The 15,816-nt window shown below is 40.1% G+C and overlaps 1 protein-coding gene across 3 annotated transcripts in view; it reads left to right on the top strand.

Moving 5' to 3' along the window:
- Grb14 (growth factor receptor bound protein 14) overlaps window positions 1–15,816 on the top strand; it is a 106,980-nt gene that overhangs the window by 29,164 nt on the left and 62,000 nt on the right. The window contains exon 1 of one of the 3 annotated variants that reach the window (XM_059260557.1): window positions 15,641–15,816. This exon is cut by the window's right edge and continues 46 nt beyond it. The exons of the other annotated variants lie outside the window; for them this stretch is intronic. Coding sequence (XP_059116540.1) covers window positions 15,800–15,816 — 17 coding nt within the window. The 5' untranslated portion in view covers window positions 15,641–15,799. Of the gene's footprint in view, window positions 1–15,640 lie in introns of those variants that run through there. 3 annotated transcript variants of the gene reach the window in all.

Raw genomic sequence — 15,816 nt, 5'->3', positions numbered from 1 at the left:
TTCCTTTCTTTTTCTTTTCTCTCTCTCTCTCTCTCTCTCTCTCTCTCTCTCTCTCTCTCTCTCTCTCTCTCTCTCTCTCTCTTTTTGGTTTATTTTTATTTTTTGTGTATGGGTGCTTTGCCTATATGTATGTCTAGGTAACATGTGCATGCCTGGTGCTCTTGGAGGCCAAAAGAGTGCTAGACCTTTTGGAACTGGAGTTACAAATGGCTGTGAGCTGCCCTTGGAGTGCTGGGAATCACACTCAGGTGCTGTGGAAGAACAGTCAGTGCTCTTGACTACTGGGCCATCTCTCCAGCTCATGGCAGACTTGTTTCATTGGTAAAATAAAGACAGCTGTGGCACCCTGGGCCTGAGGCTCTGAATGAGGAGATGCTCTTGGTTGGAGGCTCCAAGGAGGAATAGCAATTGTTCTCTAGGGCCTTGAAGCTTCGGGAGGCTTTTTCCACTTGGTAGAGAATTCAGTGGTGTGTTAGATCGTGAGTGGAATACCACGTGTTCTAATGGCACGGGAGGTAAATGCAGGTGGACTTGGCTTTTGTGCTCTTCCTCCATCCCTAGTCTGTCTTAGACATTTGGTGGTAGAGGGGAATTTGTAATTGCCAGAGTGTCTCACTGCTGGGATTGTTAGGAACTCTCAACTGAGTGAGCTTTACAGTAGCACTGAAAGCCATTTCTCAGTGTTGATGCACATTCATTAGGCCCAGTAATCTTGCTGTGTTAACAGACTATGTAATTGATATACGATTGCAGCCATGGACTGAGTGCTTCTCCACATGCGGTGTAGTTATTTTTGACATCAATCAAGAGAAGGTTTACAAACATGGATTAGAAAATGGGATTGGTGCAGTTGTAGACTTGGAACACTCAATCAAAATAATGGAGATAATAGTTTCCGTTTATGAAAAGAATGTGATTGGATCTTGGTTGTAGAACCAAGTGCTAGCGAAGCCACACAAGTGAACTCATCGTAGATTAGAGGCAGCTGGTTTTAGAGGGTTCATCCAGTGGTGACAGCTTGCTATGTGCTCTCTGCAGAGGTAACTGAATGTCAATTTTGCAATTTTTTTGATGTAATGAACAATCATCTGGTTGCTTTTCTTCTCTCCAAACTGTTGGAATTGCTTTATTTTAATGGGGCTTAAATTAGGTGGTTTATTAATTTTTTATTTTCTGTCATAAAAGACAGATTTGGATAAAGACAGTCTCATTCAAGCTAATTACTGGGAATGGGCTTTGGTTCTTGTGACTTTGTTACTGCCCAGTAACTCTGGAATAGGTAAAGAGTCTTAGAGATTGGTAGCCAACTTTTGAACTTCTCATTGGTTATTGATCTTAATGCCTGAATAGTTCTGCTTTAGGGAAAACATACATAGCTGTTGTGAGCCAATTCTGGGAAAAGAGATGAGGGATTTACTGGAAGAGAAGGTGTTGAGACTCTGAAGTCCTTCTAGAGACCTTGCAGAGCTCAGGATTTGCAACAAGGAACATTAGCATGCCTCTGCAGAAGAACACCCAGGGTGGAACACTTGCTCTCTCCTAACTTCCTGTTTTGAAATCTGTACTCCCAATGTGATGGAGTTAGGAGGTCATTAGAAGATGGGAGGGTGGAATTCTCAGGAATGGAATTAGAGTCCTAGGAAGCTAGCTGAGTGAAGACCCAGGAAAAAGATGAAGGTGCTTGTGGAACCTGGCAGTGGTATCACCTTCAGTTTGGAGGCTTTGCCTTTTGCTTACAGAACCACGAGAAAAGCATTTTTGCTGTTTATCAGCATGTGGTTACAATGCAAACTGATTAAGATAAAAACTTTGTTAGAATAAGAATACAGACCCTGCAAAAATCTTTCTGTGGAACTTCAATGTGTGGCACTTTACTAGAATAGGTTTTATTGGAAGCATTAGTGTAGTTGTGGTTTGAAATAAATATTTCCCAGCAGGATGGTTTCTGGTAGGTAAAGATTTAATAACCATATACCTCTATGAATGGCAATTGAATACTAATCTTACATTTTAACTTTGTGAATGCATGCCTGGATGATGGGAAGGCTCTGTGTACTGTGATGAGTACATTGAACATACAGAAACTGTAAATCTCCTTCATCAGTCTTCATGCGCAATTAATTAATGTACTGGATTGAGAGTCATGACTACCACCAATTGAATGTTATCCAAAAGAAGTCTCTGGAAAGGTTTTTCTTCAGAAGGAATTCTAACAAAAGAGTCTTGGATATTTTAAACATAAGACATTGTTTTCCTAAAATAGCCTTCCTTGCGGCAAGCTGAACATTAAAAAATTATTGCATTGATTTCAGAGCCTTTTTACTAAAAATAGTTTGCAATTCCTCCTCATTTATAGCATAAAATAATAACCTTTACTTTGTTAATGATCTGTCGAATAGAAAAGAATGCCTGAAAAATAAAAATATAGGTGTATTTTAAACATATTTGTATGCAGCTTTGCTTGATGAAACCTGATTAACAGCTGAGACAATCACTTTGGGAGAATTTCACTTATTTGCTGCCATCTAGATCTTCTAGCATATTTCTTAAATCAGTATCATTATCAAAAAGTCATACCTCATCAATATTTGAACTTGAAGTCAAAACGTTGCATAATCTCCCACAATTACCATTGAGAACACTTTTTTTTCTCTATACCTTCATACGGCTCTACAGTGATGTCCACATTTGCTTTTTCAAAGCTTCCTCTGTGACCCCTGGCAGAAGTAGCCTAGTAGACCAGATGGTTTGCTGATTTGAATAAAGCCATTCCTTGGCCCTTGTTTTAATTTAGGAGTTCAACTCAGTCTGCCTAGGAGCATCTAAGGAGAGAACATAATGATGCTGCAGAGAAGACAGAGGTACTCTGGCAACATTTCTGTATTTTCTACCCACCCTTGGCTGGGCATTGATCTTAATTTCCGTATCTTAGTAAGACCATTAAATGAGTAATTAAAAAACATTTTTCCACATGACATAGTATTTTAGAGAGGTGGCTGTGGGTATAGAGCCCATCTTTTTTTTTTTTTTTTTTTTTTTTTTTTTTTGGTTTTTCGAGACAGGGTTTCTCTGTGTAGCTTTGTGCCTTTCCTGGAACTCGCTTGGTAGCCCAGGCTGGCCTCGAACTCACAGAGATCCGCCTGGCTCTGCCTCCCGAGTGCTGGGATTAAAGGCGTGCGCCACCACCGCCCGGCTATAGAGCCCATCTTTATGGAGAATTTTAGAAACAGACTCATCCTTTAACTAATGATGATGAAAGTGAATCAATTATCATATTTGGTTTAATTTTCAGGTCCCATGTTAAGGTTTGAGCAATGTCACTCACAGGATCATTAGTTTGAACATTTGATCAGCAGCTGGTGACACTGTGTGAGGAGGTCATGGGATCTTTGAGAAAAGTTTAGAGAAAGTTGCCAATCACAGCTCAGAGGCCACTAGGGTTAGGCCTTGAGGGTTATAACCAATCCCCAATTCTAGTAATCCCGGTTCCTGACACACTGAGATATGTTGCGGAGATGTCTACTTCGCTGTGTTTGACTGTGTCTCCCCAGCTGCTGGACCTCCTGCCATGAGGAGGCAAAAGAAACCCTTCTACTTTAAATTGTTTTTAATCAGGTAGTCTTCATAGCCATGGAAGAAAATAACTAATAGAACCACCTTGCCTGTGTCATGGGAGGGTAGGAAAGAAAGAGCAGGGAGTCCAGAAGAGTGCGAGGTTCCCTTTGTGACTGGACATTCACTTCAAAAGCTGCCATGGTGGACACCATCCTTGGGAAGTCTCTTGGTGGTCTCCACCTTCTGCTGTCAGAGATTATTTATCCTCCAAACTATGGGTGTATTTTCACTTCTGTGAGAAACATTTTATCTCTGACCCGTAGTTCTCTCCACTTGGTTCTGATACCCAGAATAAACATTGCCTTTGGGAAGTGAACCTAAGCATCACTTTCTGATCTTTCAAATAAAAATTAGTGGAAATTTTTTTCTGCATTGATTATCTTATTCAAAGTTTAAACTAATTAACAGACACTAACAGACTCCCATTTCCTCTTTCCCTTTCATTGGTAAAGGTACAATCTATTAGTTTATAGTAAGAGAATTAGCCTATGTAGCCAATGCAATATGATCATGCCAACTTTTATATTCAAGACCATTACCATGGAGACATAGCAGCTAAACACATTGGGGAATGTAGTATCCCAATAAACTAACTTATTATTACTATGACTACCTAAAAGACACGTTTCTTATTTAGAGAAAGAAACTGACTTGAGAAGTTATCCTCCAAAATGATGACTGCCTAACACAGTGCCTGAAACAGAATGAGTATTCATTAGTGAGGTGCTTCTTGTAAAAGATGCCATTGTTTGACGATTCCTTTTATTTCATAGTTTGGCTGAGTATAGAATTCCAATTTTAAAATAATTCTGCTCCCAGAGCTTTGAAGTTATGAATCTGTTGTCATGTGATACTCAATTTTGTAGATTAAAAACAAAAAAAGCCATGTAATGTGAGTTCCATTCATTTGTAAGACTTTTTTGTTTTGATTTATACTGGTTCTTAAGCTTTTCTGCAGAAGCCTTGTAGTTTTCAATTGTTGGGATTATGCTATTTTCTTTCAATATGCTAAAATTATTTTTTAGAAGAATCCAAACCTGACTCATGGTTTGTCCTTGGTAAACTCATTTAAAAATCAAACCCACAGTCTTTTATTCGGCTCAGAGAACATGATGTGTTTTGTTATTTCTTTCTTTTCTGTTTTCCCCTTCTGGGTCCACATTTTGCCAAGCATTATGCTAGCTAGCCTTGCAGTTTTGAGAGCACTGATCTCTAACATCTTTGATTGTCAATTGTATTATTATAAAGTGGAAATTGTAATCCCTGGGAGGAGGGGTTAGGACTCAATATGTCCGTCATTCTTTCCCTCTCAGATGCTGTGTAGCTCTGAGCCTATCCTTTTGATCAGGGGACTCCAATCTAAATATAGACCTCCGGCTCCTACAGTGATGTCTAGGCTGTTTTTAGCATGAAGGTTATTGGACATGACTCAAGTCTTCAAGGTAACACTTACTCACTTGTGAAAGCCCCCTGAATAGTGTGGCCAGCGGGTTATGTGGCAAATACAGAGGTCAGTTGCAAGGAAAGGATCAAAATATGTGTGCAAATGGGAGAAGACTATTGACTGACGAGGTTACCCTTAGAGCTTGCTTTAAAGTAGAGATCCATAAAATAAACAGTGGAATCCATACTATTCTCATGTAGCTTCATCTAAGGTTTTCAGAGGCATAGCTGTGGTCATGTACCATTCCTTCTTATTGTGTTCATTAGATCCTCATTGTTGATAATGCTAATGTGCCACCTCAGATTGTCTTCAAGCTGTTCAGAAAGCTGGCTATAGTGAAATGTTGTGATTTGCTGTCCCTTGGATTCTCTATAGACCCCTCCAGTTAAACCCAATGTATTACTTTGTTTCCTGGGTCTAAGCCCTAGTGTTATCTTTCTTTGAGATTCTACCTTCCACTTGCTCCAAGGAGATTGTTCTCTTACCATCTGGCTCCGAGGCCTTTTCCTCCACAAAGCTCTTGCCAGTCTCTTTAACTCCATATTCTGCTTCTCTTTGTGGGCCAGAGCCCACATGTTACCTGTGTGATTCTTGTGGCACGTGGTCTACTGCATCAAGGTGTTTCGTTTCTGGAGGGAGGAAAACGCATCTCCTGTTCTTTATGGTGGAGTCTGTTTCACTTGCTTGAAGTCTTGAGGTTCAGGGAGGAGGAGTCCTAACATGCGCAGCTGAGAGCCAAGATCCCAGTGATACAGAGACAGAGATTACCATCACTGGATGATGCTTGACTAGACAAGATTCCTGGGTTCAAAGTTAAATGCGATGATGTCATAAACAGTGCTGCAAGCTGTTGATGATGCGATGTTTCCTTCCTAAGTAGAATGCATGTTAAAGGAAGGAGTACTGGGGTCGCAGAATGCATGGCATGCAAACACCAGAGACATGTTCAGGAGCAAAGCTGTGCAGTATGGCTTCTGAAGAAGTGATCGCTAAGCCGGGCATGGCACCACATGCCTTTAATTCTAGCGCTTAGGAGGCAGAGGCGGGGGCATTTCTGTGAGTTCCAGCCCAGCCAGGGCTACGTAGGGATACCAACTCAAAAGAAAAACAAAAAATGAAAAAAAGGAAGAAAGGAGAAATAAACCATTGCTGGTTTTTGAGCAATCAGAACGCATGGCTGTTTTTATCAAGTACTTGCCCCTCAGTATAAAGAGTCCTATCCATACATAAACCTGTGGACAAAAATATAAATACATTTAAATAGCTACACAGGGCAATGTTATAGTGAACCCTACTATTTTGTATATTATATTGCAATAAGTAAAGATATAGCCCCGCCATGATCATACCTTCCTCCAATCTTACTGTCTTCCCTAGAAAATAAAATGGTTAAAAAAAAATGAGCATGGTTCTCCTTGGTCTTTTCTACTGGCTTATTTACATTTATGTATCTGTTGCTTTGTTTTTGTTTTATGCAAATAGGGTCAGACTAAACGACTTTTAATTGGGTAATTAATTCCCTTTGATTTAACACTACACAGTGTCGTGCCTCTTTGTTGGGCTGATCCTTCATTGCTGCTTAGCATTCTGTGGTCTGAGTAGACTATATCTGATTGGTATGTAACTATTCTCAGTCTTGCCCAGTAGAGGTGGTTTATGACTACAAATTATAGTCTTAGAACAGTTTTATGAATATATGACACATGATATAACATATTGTATTTTAATGACACCATCATTAGAGTCAGGCTTTTCAGATGTCGGGAGTTAATCTTATAGCAAGGTTTTGTTAGTGAGATTTCCTTTAATTTTGTATTTGGAGAGAGTTAGGTGGATTCTTTTCACTGTTGGAATTACCAGGGTTTCATTCTTTTTTTTTTTTTTTTTTTGGTTTTTCGAGACAGGGTTTCTCTGTGTAGCTTTGTGCCTTTCCTGAAACTCGCTTTGGAGACCAGGCTGGCCTCGAACTCACAGAGATCCGCCTGGCTCTGCCTCCCGAGTGCTGGGATTAAAGGCGTGCGCCACCACCGCCCGGCCAGGGTTTCATTCTTGATGCCATACAAGAACATTTTTTTTTCTTAAATCAGTTTCTTGAAGAGAAGATACACACACACACACACACACACACACACACACACACACACACACATATATATCTTTTAAAAAATTTACCCTGAAGTTTAATATAGAGCAACTCAATCTTCTTTATTATGTTAGCCTGTTAATGTCTGTTTGTATTTATATCTGTCTGTAATTCCCCTGTGATTCACACTTTGAAAGGGCCAGATAAGAGTCTATTAATAATATATTAGTGCAATCTGATTCTCTTAGTAGCTGCATTTGCTTTACAAATGTGTGTTACATATCTAGCTCACTGTCCCTTTATTGTGGTTACAGTGTTCAGCACTGTGGTGTTTTCTTCTTTCTTGTTGAATGCTTTTTACTCCGAGTTCATGGTCACCTGAGGCTTATGTCTGTCTCCTTCCTCTTCCTCCTCCTCTCTCCTCTTCCTCACCCTATACATTTTCCCGATTCTTTTGTTTTCTGACGCTGTGGATCACTATTTATAAGGGTTTCTCTTTCCCAAAGAATAAAGTGGAGTGATCTTCATGATTAAACTGCAAATGTGTTTCCTTTCAGTAGACAAGTTTATCTGTGTAATATTTCTGAGACAACATGGAAGTGTCTACCTATTATTGCCATTTTCTATTGCTTTACAATTTATAGACTAAAAAAACAAGACATTTTTCTGAACTTTCTGTTTACTTTTTATTAGAAAAATTTGTATTTTCGTTATATGTATGCTAGTCATTATATAGTTACCATTCTTCTCCAAAGATCAATAATAAAACTAATATTTTTCTTTATGCCTCCCTTTTCTGTCAGCTGATTTTAGCATTGTGAGATAAGTTATTTAAAATTCCCCTGTGAGTTACCATTTTCTATCGCTTTGATCTTAGTTACCAAGGAAGTCCGCTGTGTATTGCATGGCATGTCTTTCTTAGACTTTAAAACCTTTTTAGAAAGTTTTATCATTTCCACACTGCTATGGTCTATATTTTTTGCATTTTGTCGTGACAACACAATCACATACTTGACTGAACCTTAGTACTTTAGCTAATTTCAGTTTTTATTCCAGACCTGCTGGCTCTCTCATGTGTATTCCAACCATCTCTTGGTGGCTGTAGTTTATCTTTTAGCAAACTCAAGATGATCCCAAGAGAATAAGTAAACTTCTGAACATTGTTGTGTTTCTTAGTAATGAGCCTTTCTGTTTATAAACCTCCTGACAGTTTCTTTCAAGTGTTTCATGAGAATTACTCTTTGAAGGTTAGCAAGCTGAATCCATGAAAATATGTAAGGGATGGATTTCCCCATCTCCCTTAGTAGCTATCAGAACTTTCTTGCTTGTTATCCAGAGTTTAGCTTTGGGAGAAAGTATTATAGTATGGAGTTTTTCTGGGAAACTGTTTTTTTTTTCTCAATGCTTTTTTTTGTTAATATATATTTATTATATCTTAATCATTTTTACCCTCTTACCACTCTTTTTTGATTTCTTCGAGACAGGGTTTCTCTGTGTAGCTTTGCGCCTTTCCTGGAACTCGCTTTGGAGACCAGGCTGGCCTCGAACTCACAGAGATCTGCCTGGCTCTGCCTCCCGAGTGCTGGGATTAAAGGCGTGCGCCACCACCGCCCGGCTCCCTCTTACCACTCTTTAGTCTTTTTCTGACTCCCACTGATCTCCTTCCTCTTCTCAACTAACCCCTGTCTACTTTCAGATGAAAGGCAAACTTTTGGGTGAAAGGCAAATACTTCCCTAGTGTTTCTGAACGTTTGCCTTTTTCTTCTTTCTGCTTTTATTGTTTTGTAACTAAATAAGTTCAATTAGAGTTGCTAGGCACACAGGTGAGGGTTCACTTGTAGGAGCACGGGTACCTTATCAAAGGCTGTACCACCAAACTCATAAACCATTAACTGGGTATAAATCCTCAATGAGGGCTGGGGCCCCCAGAGTCCCTTCAGCTTCCTTGAAAGGATGTTGAAGCTCTGTCTTATGTAGACTTCACAGGTGATTGCAGCTCCTGTAAATTCAAGAGAGCGTCAACCATGTCATGTACTTCCCATCATACCTGTCCCTTCTTCTTTTTCCAACATTAGTTTTGCCTCTTCTCTGATATTTTCTGAGCATTGTGGGGAGTGACATAGAGGTCCCATTCGGAGATGAGCATTCAACAGTCATTTATTTTCAGCCCTTTGACTAGTTACAAGTCTTACAGTAACTGCTAACCACTGTGAAAAGAGGCACACGGATGTGCAGACTTCATCAGTGATTTAAAAGGCAGTTTGACAGGGATATCATGGTCATTTATCAAAATAGCAACAGCTTTCCCACTTTGTCCTGTGACTTCTCCAGCCTTGGGGTACTGATTGGATTTACAGTACTATCCATGAATCCTTCTTGTGAAGGCAGTACCAAATCTAATGGAAAGTGATTGGTTATCCACTTTACATACTTAACACTATTGCCATAGAGGACACATCTTGCCTGACTAGTCCGTAACGTTGTGCCCTTAGTGGATAGCTGAGTAAGACCGTTCACAACAATTTTCCCCCAGCAGTTTGCACAGCTCCTTTTGGTGCTATGAGGGATAGCCAGCCGACAGAACACTTCTCAGCCACAACCCGATTTCTCCATATCCATATATATATATATATATATATATTTTTTTTTTTTCAGAAATAGGGTTTTTTCATATAGTTCTGACGTGTAACCCACAGTTGTGGTAACTACCTGAATTATTTTGGGGGCTTTCAGGGGCCTCCCTGACGAAGTGCTCAAACTTCATGCTAAGATGATAGTATAAATTTTTTTCTTATGTTTAACTTTCATGGTTATCCTTTACCACTGTTCTTATTTTCTTGTGTGGAGATTTGTGTAGCTCGAGTTTTCTTGCCTGGCCCACAGTCAGGACAAATCTCTATCACCTGCCAGTCCCACAGCCTCTCAGACCCGACTAAGTAAACACAGAGACTTATGTTGCTTTCAAACTGTATGGCCGTGGCAGGCTTCTTGCTAACTGTTCTTATAGCTTAAATTAATCCATTTCCATTAATCTATACCGTGCCACATGGCTTGTGGCTTACCGGCATCTTCATATGCTGTTTGTCATCGTGGCGGCTGGCAGTGTCTCTCTGACTCAGCCTTCCACTTCCCAGCTTTATTCTCCTCCTTGCCCCGCCTATACTTCCTGCCTAGCCAACGGCCAATCAGTGTTTTATTGATTAATTAGCAACACATTTGCCATACATCCCACAGCAGATTTGTCTTTTAAATCTTTGGAGGAGGGAAGAGAAGAGGGTCTGTGGTTGGTATGTAAAATTAATAAAAAAAATTCTTTCAGTTTTGGAGGTGGGGCATTGTGCCATGGTGTGCATGTGAAAGTCAGTGGGCAGCTTGGAGTTTGTTCTCTCTTCCCACCTTGGGTCAAAGTTGGTGCCAGTCTTGGAGGCAAGCAGCTTTACTCACTGAGCGTCAGCCCAGGTCCCACATTTGAAAGGTTTTTTTTTTTTTTTTTTTTTTTTTTTAAATCTCTGTCACCTCTTTGCCTGTAATTGCAATTGTTTTAGGTAGTTTAATGTGCTGAAATTGAATCTTCATGTTCTGCTTGTGCAAATCCCATATTTCTTGCTACTGTTTTCCCAGTGTGCTGGCACTCACTTAGAAATCTTGGAAGAGGACCCTTGTTGGAGGCTCTTGGTTGCCTCTGCTGCATTCCTGTTATGTCAAGTCCTTGCTTCAGGCCCTGGGATTGTTTCTGGGGTGTGGTTCCAGGGCCTTTACCTTGGGGTCAGGAGAGGGTTGAGGACTCCCCCCTTTCAGCTCTCTGCCCTCCTCTCCCTCAAGTGCTTCTCAGTCTCTCGTGAGTTTCTGGACGTGTCCTGTCACTTCTCCACGTGAAAGTGATGGTTCTGATTCTGTTCTTAAAATTAAGGCAACTCTAGGGATCTTCTGCTTTTAGAAACTGTTTGAATTTCTTCTCTCCATTAAAGCATCGTTTCTATCCCATCCCAGAATAAAAGGCTGGGATGCCGTCTTTCTCAGCAGCACGTTCTTCCCTCTCCTCCCTTGACTCTTCTTCATCCTCTTCTCTTCATATCATTTGAAGTTTCGAGGGGATGGGAAGAAAGGCGAGTCCTTGCTTTGCACATTCAGTCTACTTGTCTTAAGAACAGCCTGAAAGGAAACTTCAATTGAAGGCATTTAGTCAAGATATTTATGTCTTTCTGGCCTGCACTTGGTTGATTACAACTTAGGCCACAAGATCATGTACAGAAAAAAATATGACTGATGGTTTCATATCTGTGAGTCTGCCTCATTCTACTGTCTCTACGTTCCTAGTGTTTCTGAAAGTTTTTCCTAATCTGGTAATTTTAGATACTTTATGTCCTTAATCTTCTTATACAGCATTCCCAGATAAGATATAGATCTTCTGCATTAAGACAAAATCTGTATCATACTGTGTGTCTTTATACTGCAGATGAGAGCCAAACTCTTCAATGGCATAGCGTGACTATTCTCATCTGCCTCGTCCCCCATTTTTCCAGACTTTCTTCAAATAACTGTGTAGTTTTTCACTAGGACTTACCTTCATTCTTGAATTCTTTGCCATTTGGGGGGACTTATCTAATCTTTTACTATGATATGTCTCCCTTTTACGGTTTCTAAACTTTATTTTACAGTCAGTTGTAGAACTTAATACATCGTTTAAGTGTTTTTTTTTTTTTTTTTTTAATGTGCCCTCTTACTCACCTTGAGACACTACCCCCTTGACAAGCTGGGATAATGAATCCGGGAACAACTTTCGGTAGAAGAGGCAGGACCATTTTCAGCTATTGGAATGAAGTACACAGTGATTCTTGTCATCACTAGGGCCTGTGGATAAGTCACTCAGCAATTTCCTTTAAGCAGACATTTCCTGTGAGTGGTTAAACTGGTGAGATATTCTAGGCATTCTCAAAGAAAGGAAACAGCTGTTGGAGTGAAGAGGGAAAAGCATCATGGCTGACACCGGGCTCAGTGGTGTGAAGTGACAAGATGTCACAGGCCTGAGAAGTAGCAGGCCTCCGGGGAGTGATGAATGGTGATGGAACCAGAGGGTCTGACTTTTCCCATAAAGGTAGAGGCTATGCATGCTGGCTGCCGTAATAAATTGTTTCTGAGACTTGTGTTAGCAGAACACTCTGCAGATGTTGCATTCACACCAGTGGCCATGCAAAGAATTTCATAACACAAAGATATGCTGCTGGGTATGGCGGCACACGCCTTCAATCTCAGCACTTGAGAGGCAGAGGCAGGCGGATCTCTGTGAGTTTGAGGCTAGTCTGGTCTACATAGTGAGTTCCAGGCCAGCCAGAGCTACAAAGTGAGATACTGTCTTAAACAAACAACAAAGAAATATCCAAAGTCATGTAAACAGATATTTTTATTTAGAGTTAGCCATAAGTTAAAATAAAAAGGGAGGCTTGTTTTCTGTGACCAAAGTGACTAGTCTTTCCCCATCGACTGTACATGAAGATTAATGTCCACTGTACACAGAGAGTACTCTGCTAGGTATTCTGGCAAGGGCAGAAAAAAATTGGAGCCTGAGTTTCCACCAGGAAGTATTGTAGTGTCCTTAGGGCAGGATTGCCTACAAATTGTGAAAGAATTTATGTTATCAAACTAATGCAATATTAAGCTCAGACCAAAACACAAGAAGTGGATATAAAAATGCACAAAGCAATAACTGCTATGACTTTTGATGGAAAGATGATTTTCCAGTTGAGTGAACTTTGACCTGGGTCTTTGAGAGAGATGATGTACCTGGATATGCAATAATTTCCCTCAGGTGGGTAGCACAGTAGCACAGTGTATAAGGATAGATGGAGGCACAGGGAAAGCTGTTTTGGGTAAGGCAAGCACTTGGTTGGCTAAGAGGTCCATGTAGGCCTTGGTGAAGAAAAAAGCATTTCCCCTCCTTACACCTGTACCCTTCTGTGTAGTTAGTAGACTGTAATAGTGACACTTGAGCAATTAGCTGCCTATCAAATGATTTAAAAAACCTGTCGAGGGTTGATATGTTGTACATTGGTAAACTCAAGGCCTGGATTCTCTCTTGACACATCGGAGCCACTTTATTGCTTAGCAGGCTCAAGGGTGTGGTACAAAGCAATGCTAGTCTGAAGTCACCTTGACTTCAGACCTGAGAGTGAGCTCTCGAGATAGTCTCAGATCCACATCCGTTCTCAGGCTCTGGGCTCTTTTCTCGTAGTGATTTCTGAAGGCTAGTGTGGCTTCCCTCTTGGAGTCTCCTTTATCCTGATGGGCCTTTTCTTCACCCTTGGCACACCCATGGGACTGGATGTGTATTAACTATTAGTCTTACAGCTAGAGTGTGATGTTTCAATTTAAAAACTGATGTCTGTATTTCACTCTGAGTCAGTGATATATCTTGTTTAATAATATACCTAATATCTAACAATGTGGGGACAAAGTGAGCTATTTCCTTAAATGATATAGTGAAATATATGATTTCAGTTTTGGTGAAAATATAGTAAGATATTTAAGACTTAAATAATATTTACACTGAAATTGGGGGTATAGAAAAGTAAAATATTATGGATAATATTTTTGAAATTAAATTATGTAGGTACTAAAAGTTTTGCCAATATTGGCTCAAGATTTATACCAGAATTTTATTTATCTTTTATTTCACAGATGGTAGCTCCTATCTCTAGTAATTTTGTTAGTAATTTTTGTTAGGAAGATCACATACACACACACACACACACACACACACACACACACACACACACACACACACGGACGTCATGAAGGATTGAAGTGGGGTCAGCTAGATGGCTCAGTAGGTAAGGGTGCTTCCTGCCAGGCCTGTTGTTATGAGTTCAATTCCTGGACCCACCCAATCAGTTGCAGAAGACAACTGACTTCTACAAGCGATCCTCTGACCTCTACACATGTGCAGTGGCATATGTGTGATTATACATGTGCCCAATAAATAAATGCCATAAAATTAGAAGGGATAGTTAAGAGGAAGATGGGATAGTGTGAAAGAGAGTGGAAGATAGAAGAGAGTAATGAGGAGAAATTGGTCAATGTACGTGGCATAACTGAATGTAAATATTATTGTGAAATGATTGCTTTGCATAATGAATATATGCTGATAACTTTTATCATGATAAACCTAACTGTGTGAGGATCAAACTGATGTCCCCAACCTAGACCTGTCTGAGATTACTTACATTAAGTACACCTAATGGCCCTTCTCCCAGACACTAAGCTGAGGGGACAATGGGCTTTGGCATTCAGAGTAGGGAGTCTGGAGGTACAGTGCTGCTTTCTTTTGAGTAATATGAGCTTAGCCTGTGCAGAACTGTCTCCGGTGGAGCAGCGAGGCACTCCTTGGGAAGAAACAGTTTGCACAGTGAAAAGGAAAGTGTGTGTCTGGGAGCTTCCACTGCTCCTGCCTGCCCTGTTGATGCAACACTCTGGTCATTCTCTAGAGAAGACAGTGTGCCTTCAGGGCTGAGGGCAGTGCTCAGTCTGTGGGTCACTGCTGAGAAGCACAAAGGTTCAGCAGGCTTTGCCAGGGATTGCGAAATCAGTCCAGTCCAGACTGATTGCACAACTGTGCAAACTCTAATTAGTTTTTACCTGCAACATTTTGGGACATTTTTTTGAGTGTTTCCTTCATTCTTTATTGGAAATTTCCTTGTTAAGCATTATTTTTTGTTTTGTTTTCTTTTACTTGTGAACTTCCTCTAACCCCTGAACTATTAGAATAAAAATTAGAGTTATTTTAAGAAAAATGCAAAAAGTTTGGCAAGGTTTAAGGTAGCATTGAGCAGCAGCTGTTTTTTAAGTTTTTTTTAATATGCTGAAGTATGCTAAATTATGCAAACCTCTGCTTTCTCTAAACATCTGTGACGATCAGACTAAATACCGTGAATTCTCATTTTTCTATTTAATATTATTTATATTGATTGCTGGACTTGTGTTTAATAGGTAATACTTAACAGGATCTGACCTTGAGAATGGCTGGAAGTTTCACAGTAGAAACATTTCCTCTGTTTGGGACGTGATCTATATCACTTACATTAAAACTAGCACTAAAACTTATGGCATAAATTAAAATACTTTGCTAGTTTTAAGTCAGGGCTTCTTTCTGCACCTCTTAGCTGATGCTGCAGTTAAAGCATTAATTTTGTGAGTAGCATGAGTAAATTTGGTTCACTTACATAGTTTATACTTCAGTGTTTCTAACTAATGTAATGTATGTAAATAATGTAAAGAGTTTATCTGCCTCGCTTTGAAACGCTTTAGCGAAACAGCTGTTTAGTCAACAAAGATGGCATTGAATTGCACTGTTTTGGAAAAAAAAAAAAAGGGAACTAGATGCCTGTTAATCTGGTTCTTTAAATATCATAAACAAAAGTATCCGAATGAGCCTCCAAGGACAAAGGCGGGGTTCTGGGAGCTGTGATTGGCCGCTGCCCTGTCCTGTTCGCAGCCATCCTTAATTGGCTTTGGGTAGACTGGGATCACAGGAGCAGGGTGACATTTATTACTTCCCTAGAGTTTTTTTGCACTGAGCCTTGAGATTCCTGAGGAGTAACCATCAAGGACTCCTTTCATTTCGTCTATGATCTCGAAGAGGGGATCATTCTAGAAGGACAAACATGAGTTTGAGTGCAAG

Source organism: Peromyscus eremicus, chromosome 4, assembly GCF_949786415.1.
Source record: "Peromyscus eremicus chromosome 4, PerEre_H2_v1, whole genome shotgun sequence".
In the NCBI taxonomy this organism is placed as follows: Eukaryota; Metazoa; Chordata; class Mammalia; order Rodentia; family Cricetidae; genus Peromyscus; species Peromyscus eremicus.
Note: the sequence above shows the minus strand (reverse complement) of the source record. Positions and strands in the feature narration are given on the sequence as shown.